General features: G+C 46.3%; 1 protein-coding gene across 1 annotated transcript in view; it reads right to left on the reverse strand.

The window, feature by feature from the left end:
* Positions 1 to 545: 545 nt before the first annotated feature.
* Positions 546 to 13,810, reverse strand: part of LOC138759771 (myc target protein 1 homolog) — a 51,042-nt gene continuing 37,777 nt past the window's right edge. Inside the window, exon 2 of the mRNA XM_069930364.1 lies at positions 546 to 4,124. Within this exon, the coding sequence (XP_069786465.1) occupies positions 3,595 to 4,124 (530 nt within the window). The 3' untranslated portion in view covers positions 546 to 3,594. The remainder of the gene's footprint in view (positions 4,125 to 13,810) is intronic.

The raw sequence follows: 13,810 nt of genomic DNA on the forward strand, positions 1-13,810 counted from the left end.
CAATAATATTATAGCAATGAGTATACATTCCAGTTTGTCATGTTATAGCACAAAACATGTCATATTTCAGGAAATTCCCTCCTGCCTGGTGCCCCTTACATTACGAGAGAAAGAGAAGCAAAAGAGAGTCCCCTCAAAGACACTGAGTGTCCGTGGATTCGCCTTCTGCGATCCCGCAGCCTCTGTAGCTCCACATACTCCTGTTAGATCCGTCCACCACCTGAGCTCCAGATCCTAAACCTCCCTTTGGGAGCCTTTCTTGCCCTCAGCACCCTCTCAAATCCTGGCTCCCACATCTGGTTTCCACGAGCCAATCTCCGGTTTCCTCGAGCCTCTGCGGCTCCCCACCCCCCCCCCAAACGTACGTTGCCCGTGGCCTGTGTGGATCCCCCGGCTGCTGAACCCCCTCGCCACCCTGCTCTCCGGCCTGTAGGATTGTCTCCTGTGCTTCTCCTTCTCATCAGGGGAGTATTCTCCCCCCCCCCCCCCACCACCTCCCGTGTCCTGGGGCCCTGCACTGGTCCGCTGCCACCCCCCCCCCCCCACCAAGTCCATATCCCCTTGTTGCACAGGCACTGGCACCTTTGGCACAGAGACTATGGTTGCAGAATTTTACACCATCAGCTCCTTTAACAGGATGTTTAAAGCCTGTCCGGACCCTCCTGTATTAGGAGCAGGTGGTGGAACCCCTCAGCAAGGTACATCTACTTCACTGCTTATTATCCCCCACACTACGCAAATATATTTCTTAAACTCTCTGTCTGTTGTATAAGGCCAAATTTGGAGAATTGTGGGCAGTTTTGGTCACCCAACTACAGGAAAGATATCAATAAGATAGAAAGAGGGCAGAGAAGATTTACTAGGATGTTGCCCAGACTTCAGGAACTGAGTTACAGGGAAAGGTTAAACAGGTTAGGACTTTATTCCCTGGAGTGTGGAAGAATGAGGGGTGATTTGATAGAGGTATTTAAAATTACAAGGGAGATAGACAGAGAAAATGCAAGTTGGCTTGCTCCACTGAGTTTAGGTGAGATAAGAACAACTGGACACGGGTTAAAGGGGAGAAGTTTAAGGGAACATTCAAGGGAACCTCTTCGAGTGCAGGGAGGGTAGAACGAGTTGCCAGGTGAGGTGGTGAATGCAAGCTCAATTTTAACATTTCAAGAAGAACGTGGACAGGTACATGGATGGGAGAAGTAGGGAGGGCTACGGGCTAGGTGCAGGGCAGTGGGACAAGGCAGAATAATAGTTCATCACAGACTAGAAGGACTGAAGGGCCTGGTTTCTGTGCTGCCATGTTCTATGGATCCATGATTCAAAATACAGGCCCAACAGCACACAAGAATAATGGGACGTAGCCTCAGGAGAGTAGATTCAAAAGTGAGATGAGGAGGATCTAATGGAGAAGATCTGTGGAATTTTCTGCCCAAGTTGAGGATCCCTCATTAAATATATTTAAGACATAGCTCAATAGATTTCTAGCAGGGGAATTAAGGACTGTGGGGAAATTAGTGGAGCTGTGTGCTCACCACATCATGACATGGCCCCACCGACACTCCATCCACTGTCGGTTGATCAATGGGGCAGCTGTAAATTATCTAATGTTATTGAAAAGGTGGCACAGTTATGGCAGCAGTGACCCAGGTTCGAATCCCTTGCTGTCTCAAGGAACTGCGTGGATTTCTTCCGTGTGCTCTGGTTCTCTCCCCCCACCCTCCAAACAAGTGTGGGGTTGGTAGGTTAATTGGGTGTAATTGGACGGCACGGGCTTCATGGGGGGAGAGGCCCTCCTCCTGTCCTGCATCTTTAAAATTAAATTAAAATCAAAACTGTATGAAGGACATTGATGTGATCACTTGGATGCGTTTATTGCTGAACTCTGTGTGATGCGTCCCTGTTCCTCACTGTGAGTTGGTAACAAATATGGTAGGTTGGCAGGGAGCTAGGTGACTATGTGAATGACTACCACGTTTGGCAGAGATTCCCCTCGGCCAATATCCCAACCAAACCCGTTGAAAATAATCAGCTGCCCTTCATCATCACTTGTTGATTGATTTGTCTGGACCAATGGCCGTTCATTTCGTACGGAGCAGTGCAGGGAGAGTGTCACATTCTTTGAGGCGCCACCTTTTACTGGAGCCACTAAAGCAAGTCTTCGCTCTGTTGACTCGGGTAAAAGAGCCCACTCCAGGAGTGGATGAAGTGTAGGGCAATTTTCGTAGAGCTTTGCCCAATACTCTTCCATCAATCAAAAGGAACTCTTTCATTTTCCTGTTCATGAAACACAAAGGTCTGCAGATACTGTGATTGTGGTAAAAACACACCAAAATTCTGGAGGAATTCGGCTGGTCTTTCACCGTCCATAGGAGACAAAGATACGTTGCCGATATTTCGGGCCTGAGCAGAATGATCCAGAAGCAGGAAATGTCAGAAAGTCCAAGAATTCAGATGGTCTGGCTGGGGGAGGAATCCAGACCAATTAAAGGTGTTCATTGGATATGATCAAGGACGAGGTGAGAATTGATCACATCCATGCGAAAGGAGACAGGGAAGGGAGAGAGAGAGCTGGGGGGAAGGAGATGAGGGAAGAAGTGAGGAGGGGTGGAAGATATTAATGAAAGCCAGAGAAGTCGATATTAATGTCATCCAGTTGGAGGGCACCCAGTCAGAAGATGAGGTGTTGTTCCTTCAGTTTACGGGTGGTCTCAGTGCACGAGACCATGGACAAACATGTCATCAAGGGAGTGGGATGGGGAATTGAAATGGGCAGCCACTGGGAGATCCATGCTGTTGTGGCGGACAGAGCTGAGGTCCTCAACAAAGCGATCTCCCAGTCTCTCCGATGTAGAGGAGACCACAGCGGGAGCACCAGATGCAGTAGATGACCCCTTCAGATTCACAAACGTTGCTTCACTTGGAAGGAGTGTTTAAGGCCAAATGGTAGTGAGGGAGGAGGTGTGGGCACCTCATCTTCCGACTGGCCATCCTACAACCCAATGTCATCAATATCGTATTCTTGGCTTTTGTTTAAACCCTCCCGCCCCTCACTTCTCCCCACGTCACCTTCCTCCAGCTCGGTCTCCCCCTTCTCCATCTCCCTGAGCGCAGACGTGATCAATTCTCACCTCCTTATCACATCCAATGAACACCCTGTGTGGGTCTGGATTCCTCTCCCAGCCGACACCATCTGTATTCTGAGATTTCCTGCTTCGGGCTCATTCTGCCTGAAGAAGGGCTCAGGCCCGAAATGTCGGCCACTTACCTTAATCTCCTATGGATTTTGAAAGGACTGGCTGAGTTCCTCCAGCATTTTGGTGAGTTTTTACTTCATCGTTTTACTGTTTGTGTTAACTGGTTGGGGCAACTTAGTTGCTTGTGTGTTCACAGTTTATAAAATGTACATTATCTGCTGTTGGGGACGTTGATGTTGAATGGTGCTGTCAAGATTCATCTTTCACTTTCTCCTTGATTCAAATGTCCGGCTCGATTCACAATTCATGCCTTGCACATTCTCACCGGAACGGTGAAGTTTCCAGCTCTCTTCCCACCACAGAGCAGTTGATGTGGTGCTAGAGGTAATCAGTTGGCAAGGTCTCATGCTAATGTCTCTTTGGTCGGCTCCACCACAAAGTCATAAGCCGGGGGTGGGGTCTGCGAGGAGTGACAGTCATAGTGGCGGCCCTCTGACCAGTGTTGTTCCTGGGGACTCACAGTGCAGCTGAGGGTGGAGGAGGTGTCGGTGCGCAGCAGGGCGGACGAGGGCCGAATCCCGGTGAGCTCGTCCGCCAGTGGCCCTTGAGCGAAGGGGTGGAAGGTGGAAGCTCTGAAGCTTTGCTTCCTCCCGTAGGTGTCGGCGTGGTCCTGGGACCACTGGCGCTGGAAGGTCAGGGTGCTGGCCAGCGGCAGGTTGCTGTCTCCGTGCCGTTCATAGCTGTTGGTGCGGTAGAAGCTGGTCCGGGTCAGCACTGCGTCGTGAGGTGTTGTCCGGGTGCGCCGGGTCACGGTCTGGGAGATGGTGGCACTTGCTTGCTTTTTGCGTGAGTAGCAGGTCAGAATGATCCACATGAATATGCCGATTGCAATCCCAATCCCGACAGACACACAAAAGGACAGGATAATTCCCTCTGAGTGAATAAAAGAGAAATAAAACCACATCAATCTTTGAAATCAACTAAAATTCAGAAATGCTGGAGGAGCTCTAAAGGTCTTGCAACGCCCAGAGGAGATAAAAATATATTACTGACTTTTCAAGGTTAAGCCCATATTCAAAGTCTGAGCAAAAATCAGACAGATGCCTCAATAAAAAGGCTGGGGGAGATGGGAGGCTGGGGCAGGGGGAAGAGCAGACGCCAACAGAGGCAGCATGGTTTGTGTAATGGTCAGCGCAATGCTGTTGGAGTCCCAGCAATCAGGACTGGGGTTAGAATCCCGTGCTGTCCGTAAGGAGTTTATACATTCTCCCCGTGTCTGTGTGGGCTTTCCCTGGGGGCTCCAGTTTCCTCCCACCATTTGAAATTTACCAGGCATTGTAGGTTAATTGGATGTGATTGAGTGGCAAGGGGTCGTGGGCCAAAATGGCCATTTACCGCACTGCATGTCTAAATTTAAATTTAAAAATATATTTAAATTTAACAGACAAAAGGCCATAATTGGGCATCAATAGGATGACAGGGGGAAGGTGGGTGGCTCTGTGAATGAAGATCTGAGGAAAGGAGACAAAAAGGAAGGGGGAGAGAGAGCAAGAGGAATGGAGAAGTCATGACAGGGGAAGGGGGGAGGTTAATGGAAAGTAGAGAAGTCAATGTCATCTGGTTGGAGGAATTTGAGGTGTTATTCCTCCAATTTGTAGGTGGTCTCAGTCAGTGATGTGTCTGGAGGAACAAATGCCTCCATGCCCGTCTGGAATGTGTGTATTGTGGGTGGTCACATGTCTTCCCCACCTGAAGTCACATCACCTGCCAATCAAAGTTGGACTCCAGCCACTCCTGAGTCCACACCTTGCCATTGGCTAATTTAAATCATCTCGGGTCATTATTGGCTGGAAGCACAGATTAGCACCGTGTCTAACACCAATGCACAGCACATTCTTTCCCTCTGCCTTGTGGTCCAAGCCCCAGGCACCATTTCACGCCAGGTCACTACTGTGGACATCGGTGTACTGTGGACTACACTGAAGCTGGGCTGTAGCATTTTGATAGATCAATACGTGCAGAGGGCTGCACACCCATTGATTAGGTATGTGTAAGAGTCCCTGTTTGTAGTGTGTGTTGAGTGTATGTTCACTATTGTTGAAATCTAACCTAGGTCCAAGATGAATGTCTATATCGTTGTTTAAGTAAAGTCGTAATTCTCCCCTATTTGTCTCCCGTGTGTTGATTAAAGTTATGTGTGATGGTTACACTTGTATCCAGACCCATCTCTCCGGCAGGCAGTGCAGCTGTGCAAGAAACCATGGTCAGACATGTAGGGATGGGAATGAGACAGGGAATTGGAATGGGTGGCCACTGGGTGGTCTCCGCTATTCCAGCTGACAGAAAGGCATTCTCATCCTTCTCTTTATCTCAGGCGGCCTCACCCTTCGCAGTCTCCCTTCCCTTTCTCGATGACTTGGTCGGTGACTAATTTCCTGAATGAGCCCGATGAAGAGCTCCCTGCTGCATCCCATCCCATCCCCTTCCAGCTTGCCACGTCACGCACCACGTTTTTCCAACTCTGTTGCATCTGTGCTGGAAATGGCATCGCCCACAGTGCTTGCCTGAACCAGGAATACCCCTCCCATGGTGAACAAGATCTTCTGGTCTGCTCTGACCCCTTCCCCAACTTCCTTAGAGTCATATAGCACAGAAACAGAAGTAATACATGAAAATCTGAGGACACCGTGGTTGAAGTAAAAACACAAAGCTGGAGAAACTCAGCAGGTCAAACAGCGTCCTTAATGTAGCAAAGGTAAAAACATTTTGGACTTCAGCCCTTCATCAAGGTATGGAGAAATGTTGGCAGGTGTTCGAACAAAAGGGTAAAGGGGGAGGGGTGGTCACAAAAGTGATAGGTGGAGGGAGGGAGGGGATGGCAGGGAGGGAGTGGACAGGTAGGTGAAGAGAAGGAAGGGGTGGAGAGCTGACAGGGGAAAGGGAAGGGATGGGGGAAAAGGAGAGCAGGTTAGCAGAATCCGGAAAGGTTAATGCCATCCAGCTGGTGAGTCCCCAGAAACAGGCCATTCATCCCACCATATCCATGCTGATATTAATTACCCAAATGCACTAAAGCCATTTACCACCAATCGGTCCAAAAACTCTCTCTGCCGTGGGAATCAGATGCTCAGCCAAATAAGTGTTGTCTCCAGCAACCCCTTGGGGCAGTGTGTTCCAAGTTCCAAACAATATCTGGGCATAAAAAATTTTCTCTCAGATCCCCTCTAAATCCCTCCCTCTTCTTATCATAAACCCATCACCTCTAGTTTTTGACATGACTGTTTTCAAGGGAAAATGTACCCTTTTCATGCACCTCATTGAAGGAAGGATGTGCTGACGTTGGAGAAGCTTCAGAGGTTATTCACAAGGATGATTTTGGGAATGGAAGGGTTATCATATGAGGAGCATTTGAAGGCTCTTGGCCTGGACCTGGGGGAATTGTGGAGAATGGGATCTCATTTAAATATTTCAAATGTTGAAAGGCGTGGACAGAGTAGACGTAGAAAGGTTGTTTCCCACGGTGGGAGAGTCACGGACAAGAGGGCACAACTTCAGGATTGAAGGGCGCCCACTTAGAACTGAGATGCGGAGGAATTTCTTCCACCAGAAACAAGTGAATCTGTGGAATTTGTTGCCACGGGTGGTGGTGGTGGAGGCCGGGTCATTAGGTGTATTCAAGGTAAAGATTGATGGGATCTTGGTTAGCCAGGGCATCAAAGGTTACGTGGAGAAGGCCAGGAAAGCAGCGCTGAATAGGGAAATGGCAGGGAAGACACAATGGGGTGAATAGCCTATTTCTGCTCTCTTGGCTTATGGTCTTTTTATCTATCAGAAAGCAAACAGTGGGAATAAAGGGACAGTTTTCTGCCTGACTGCCAGCGACTCCTGGTGATCTGTAGGGGTTAGTTTGGTGTTCAGTCAGCTAATTTTCATGTGAAAGGTCAATCATTTAGACCAGCCATTCTCAACGGAGGAGGGGGGGAGGGAGGAGTTGTACACCCACTCCCCTGCCCCGGCCACTGAGGGCCACAGCACATCTAAGAGGGGGCACAGACTGAATTCCTAAAATATTTTTAATTTTTTTTGTAATCGGTCGAAGTGTGGAACAAACCGAAACTTGACTGCTTCACAGGGAAGGGGATTCGTAAACTTTGAGCAGTCGGAAGACTGGCTGATTGAGACGATGGAATTGATGGTTTCTTTTTTTTTAAATTTTTTAAATTTTTTATTTTTCACACTATAAACCACATTGATCAAGATACATACATTTTCCTTTTCAAATATATAGTGTCATTTTCTCCCCCCCTTCCCTCTTCCCATCTCACCCTCCCTACCTCCCCTCCCATTCATTTAAAGTTCAGAATCTAAGATACATTAGCTCCTTCAGATTAATGGCTGATGTCAGAGTGAGCTGAGAATTCAGAGCTCAGACTCTTGATCCGACCTCTCTGGGACAGCATATTCTAGGGAGGAAGTTTTGGAGACCGAAATAACTCCCAATACGTCATTTCGCAGAAAGTGGAAAGGAGCCAGTCCTGAGCTGAGTGAGAGTGTCAGAAGTTGTGACTGGTGTTTATTCTTCCTTCAACTCCTTCCTCATTTTTTTTTTTTTTTAATTTTTTATTTTTCACACCATAAATCACATTAGTCATGATATACACTATTTCTTTTTCACACATATACAGTGAATTTTTCTCCCCCCCCTCCTCCCAAGCCACCTCCCCACCCCCCCTCTCATCCATTTTAGGTATACAATCTAGGTTGCATTAAGCCAGTCAGACAATGTTGTCATTCAACAAAAATACACCAGAAATTCTACTGAGTCCATTCTTTTCTTTCCTTCTCCTTCCATCAACTTAGGTAATGTTTGTCCCCGGTAGGTTTTCGCTATTGTATTTAATGTAAGGCTCCTATACTTGCTCGAATATTTCAATATTATTTCTTAACCTATATGTTATTTTTTCTAATGGAATACATTTATTCATTTAAGTTTAGTAGTTTCTTCCTTTTAATTTGGTTATGTATTCCATTAATATTTAAAGTCATATAGTTCAGCGTAGCCCTTTTATATTTTGTTTATCTTCTCTTTCCGTTTTTCCATCATTACCTTTCCTCCTTTTCCATTTCTGTTTTCTTATTTTCAACTCTTTATAAGACAACATTCCTACAACATCCAACATTTTCCTTATTCTCCTATTTCTATCTTATTTATCCCCAATCTCCCCTTCCCCTCCTGAGTTGTCCTTTATCCCTTGTCGGACAACCATTTGGATTTGCGAATCCACTCGCAAGCATGAACTGATTTTGCAGTGGCCGCTATTCCCCCCCACCCCGCCCCCCCCAGAAAAGATTTCACTTTTCATATGTCACAAAGGTCACTCTTTTAATTCTCTCCTTATTCTCTCTATTCCATTACCTTCCCTTATTAATTCTTGTCTATACTATCTATATTTTCCTCTAAGTACAGATACATTCACGTATGCACATTGTCTCTATTCACTCTTATACCTCTTTACCCGCATACATATCAATCGTGATCATTTTTACTCTCATTACCCGTCTTCCTCCCTCAGTCTATTTTTGTATTTGTTCTGCAAATTTTCGTGCTTCTTCTGGATCCGAGAATAGTCTGTTTTGTTGTCCTGGAATGAATATTTTCAATACTGCTGGATGCTTTAGTATAAATTTATATCCTTTCTTCCATAAAATCGCTTTTGCTGTATTGAACTCTTTTCTCTTCTTTAGGAGTTCAAAACTTATATCTGGATAAATGAAGATTTTTTGCCCTTTATACTCCAGTGGTTTGTTGCCCTCTCTTACTTTTTCCATTGTCTTCTCCAGTACCTTTTCTCTTGTAGTATATCTTAGGAATTTTACTACAATAGATCTTGGTTTTTGTTGTGGTTGTGGTTTAGAGGCCAATACTCTATGTGCCCTTTCTATTTCCATTTCATGCTGTAGTTCTGGACATCCTAGGGTCTTAGGGATCCACTCTTTTATAAACTCCCTCATATTCTTGCCTTCTTCATCTTCCTTAAGGCCCACTATCTTTATGTTATTTCTTCTGTTATGGTTTTCCATTGTATCTATTATTTGAGCTAGTAGTTCTTGTGTCTCTTTAGTTTTTTTATTAGATTTCTCCAATTTCTTTTTTAAGTCTTCTACCTCCATTTCTGCTGCTACTGCCCGCTCTTCCATCTTGTCCATTTTCTTTCCCATTTCTGTTAAGGTCATCTCTATTTTATTCATTTTCTCTTCTGTGTTGTTTATTCTTTTTCTTAAATCCTTAAATTCCTGTGTTTGCCATTCTTTAAATGACTCCATGTATCCTTTAATAAGAGCAAGTATATCCTTTATCTTGCCTTTCTTTTCTTCTTCTATTTCACTGTATTCTTCCTCTTCTTCTTCCTCTGGGTTGGCCATCTGTTGTTTCTTTGTTGCCCTTTCCTCCTCTTCTTTCTTGTTTCCATTGTCTTCTGTGGTGTCTTCTTGCTGCAGGTGTTCTGCAGCTGTCGTTGCCGGCTGTGGAGATCGACTCCCCAGCTGGTCCCCCCTCCCGTCGGTGTGTTTTTTTTCATTCGCAACGCGCATGCGCGGTTGCGCACTTTTACTCGGCTCTGCGAGCCATTTTTGTAGTCCATTATTTACCGACCTGAGGGAGCGGGTTTCTCTCTCCGCAGCGGGCCTCTTCGGACAGGTAAGGCCTTCACCTTCTTCCTCCGTTGTCTTCTCTTCCTCTCTTCTTACCGTTGCTTTTGATTTTTCTTTTTTTGTCACCATCTTCTTTCCACCTTTATACTCACTTTTCTGTAACTGTTATTTCTGTGCCTTTGTGTTTTCCTTTGTTTTTCCCGACTTTTCTGGAGAGGGCTGGAGTTCACCGTCCGGCCACTACTCCATCACGTGACTCCTCAACTGGAATTGATGGTTTCGATGCCAAGTTTGTGGAGACTGGCGGAGATGGCGGGTAGTGTTGAGGAAGCATGGAGTATGCGGAGGGACTTGCTCAGGTTGGAAGAATGGGCAAGGAACTGGCAGATAGAGGCACAGGAAGGGAAGGACTTGTCATGCACTCTGGTTGAAGGAATAAAGAACCAGTCTATTTGCGAAACAGGGAGGAAATTCAAGAAGCAGAGGTGCGAAGGGACAGAGATCCAAGATCAGCCTTCCCTAAAGGTTATTTAAAAAAAAAATTGGGATATACAACAGGGCCCACGAGTCCATGCTGCCCCAATTTACACCCCATTAACCTACATTCCCCCCATACGTTTTGAATGGGGAAAGGGAACCAAAACCCCCGCCCCTCGTGGAAAACCGAAGCAGACACAGGGAGCAAGTACAAACTCCTTACAGACTGTGTGGGATTCGCACCCCAGTCCCCATTGCTGGTACTGCAGTAAAGGCGTCGCGCTAACCGCTGGTTGTCACTCAACCTGTTATCTAACAGATGGGGTGGCAAGCATTTCAAGTGGACTAGTAGATAATATCAAAAATGCCATGGTGAGGCTCTACAAGGCATTGGTCAGACCACATTTTGAGGATTCTGAGCAGTTAATAGGCCCCATATGTGGGTAAAGATGTGCTGGTATTGGAGAGGGTCCAGAGGAGGTTTAGGAGAATGAGCCCGGTGATGAGAGGGTTAATGTTTGAGGAGTGTTTGATGGTTCTGGCCTTGTTCTCGCTGGAGTTTAGGAGGATAAAGGGTGATCTCATTGAAACCTAGTTAGCGCCTCGGTGTTACAGCGCCAGGGATCAGGACTGGGGTTCGAATCCCGCGTTGTCTGCTAGGAGTTGGTCCATTCTTCCTTTGTCTGTGTGGGTTTCCCTGGGGCTCCGGTTTCCTCCCACCTTTCTAAATGGACTGGGGGTTGTAGATCAATTGAGTGCCTTTGGGCGGCACGGTTGTGAGCTGAAAGGGCCTGTAACTACGCTGGATGCCCACATTTAAATGTAAATATGAAATACTGTTAGGGCTGGCTGGAGTGGTGGGGGAGAAGATGTTTCTTCTTGAGTCCAGGACCAGAGGGCACAGCCTCTGAATGAAAGGACTCCCCATTAGATGAGAGAGAAGAAGAAATGTCTTCAGCCACAGGGTAGTGATTCTGTGGAATTTATTGCCAAAGACGACTGTGGAGGTTATCAGTAGGTGTATTTAGGCTAGAGATGGATAGGTTCTTGATTAGTTAGAACATAGAACATAACAGACCTTTGCTTCATAATGCTGTGCTGACCTACATAAACCTACTCAACGCATTAAATCTTCCAGACTTCACACCCATTACCATCTATTTCTCTTGCATCTAATAGCCTTTTAAATGTCCCTGTAGTACCAGCCTCCATCACTCCTGACAATGGATTCCGGTGCTTCCTTTGTGGTCTTCATTACATTGGAGAGACTGGGCGCAGACTGGGAGATCGCTTCGCTCAGCACTCTCATTCCGTCCACACCAGTAACAGTGGCCAACCATTTCAGTTCTGCATTCCACTCCCATACCCACATGCCTGTCCATGGCCTCACGTACTATCCCACCAGGGTGTTGGAGGAGCAACACCTGATTTTCAATCTGGGCTCTTTCTAGAAGACTGCATTAACATCAACTTCTCCGGTTTCTGCTGACCTGCCCTCCATTCTCCAACCCTCTGTCTTCTTTCCCTCAGCTCTCCATCCCCTTTCCTATCCATTCCCCCCTCCCTCCCTTCTCCACCTATTACCTACTGCCTTTCGGACCGTGCTCCTCCTCCTGCCCCTTCCCCTTTACCTTTTAGTTCAGGCACTTGCCAACATGCTTCCACATCTTGATGAAGGGCTCAAGCCCAAAGCGTCAATTATGCATGTTTATCTTTATCCGTCTATAAGCAGTTGGCATAGCGGGCAGCGCATCACTGATAAAGCACCAGCGATCGGGACTGGGGTTTGAATCCTGCGCTGTCTGACAGGAGTTTCTACGTTCTCCCTGTGGGTTTCCTCCGGGGTCTCCAGTTTTCTCCCACCATTCAAAACATACCAGGGGATGAAGGTAGCTTTGATGTCATTGGGTGTATGGGTCATAGGCCAAAATGGCCTGTAACTGCGCTGTATGTCTAAATCTAAATTTACATTTAAATATTAAAAAATTTAAAGGACACAGTTTGACCTGTTGAGTTCCTCCAGTTACTTCAACCATGGTGTCTGCAGACTTTTATGTTTTACTAAAGCATTCCAGCCACCCACAAATCTCTCTGTAAAAAAAAAACCTCCTTGATCTCTACCTTAAATTTTCCTCCCCCCACCCTTGCACAGATGCCTTCTGGTGTTTGCTAGTCTCACCTCAGGAAGAAGATGCAGGCTGTCCACCCTATCTATGCCCCTTATAATCTTATAGACCTGTAAGGGCATCAAAGGTTATGGGGAAAAGGAAGGAGAATGGGATTGAGAAGAAAAAGACATCAGCCATGATTCAATGATGGAAAAGACTCGAAGGGCTGAATGGCCTTCTGTTTTATGGCCCTCATGCTCCACTTCTCTAAAGACAACAAAACCACGTGGACTTTTTGTTTATACTTCTGCCTGATTGCCGTTTAACCAACAGATGCAGTGTGTTCATATAATATGGGGAGTAGGATACAGTAGCAGAAGGAGTTAATTCGGCCTATTGAGTTTGTTCCCTTCATTCCATCATGAGCTGATCCATTCTCCCACTCAGCACCTCTCCCCTGCTTTCTCCTCATAACCCTTGATACCCTGACTATTCAGATACCTACCAATCTCTGCCTTAAATACACTCAACGACATGGCCTCCGCACTACCTGAGGTAGTAAATTCCAGAGGTTGACCAGTCTCTGGCTAAAGAAATTGCTCCCCTTTTTAAATAGGTGCCGATCAATCCTGAAGTTGTCCTCTCTTATCTGAGCCTCTCCTACCATGGAAGCAACTTTGCCACATCTACTCTGTCCAGGTCCTTCAACATTCAAAATACTTCAATGAGATCCCTTTTCATTCTTCTGAACTCCAAGGAGTCCAGCCCAAGAGTCATCAAATGTTCCTCATACGCTACCCCTTCATCCCAGGAATCATTCCTGTGAATCTTTTCTGAATCCTCTCCAATGCCAGCACATCTTTTCTTAAATAAGGAGCCAAAACTGGACCCTTACTGCGAGTGCCTTATAAATCACATCCCTGCTCTGATATCCTATCCCTCTAGATATGAATGCCAACATTGCATTTGCCTTCTTCACCGCCAACTCAACCTGGAGGTCAACCTTTAATTCATCCTGCATGAGGAGTCCCAATTTCCTCTGCACCTCCGAATGTTCTCACCATCCAAATAATAGTCGGCCCTTTTATTCCGTCTATGAAAGTGCACGACCGTACACTTTCCAATGTTATATTTCATTTGCCACTTTTTGCCCATTCTCCTCATCTATCCAAATCTCTCTGCAGCCTCTCCATTTCCTCCTCACTACCTGCCCCTCCACCTCTCTTTGTATTATTTTGGCCTCAAAGCCTACACCAATCCCATTTTGTTCTCCTCACATTCCTGTTGACTCCACCAGGTTCTTCACCTATGTGGGGTGTGTGTGTGGGGGGGGGGGGGGGTGGTTATTGAATTTAATTCTATTATTCAAGAACTGATGAGAAA

This window comes from Narcine bancroftii, chromosome 4 (assembly GCF_036971445.1).
Source record: "Narcine bancroftii isolate sNarBan1 chromosome 4, sNarBan1.hap1, whole genome shotgun sequence".
NCBI classification, from domain to species: domain Eukaryota; kingdom Metazoa; phylum Chordata; class Chondrichthyes; order Torpediniformes; family Narcinidae; genus Narcine; species Narcine bancroftii.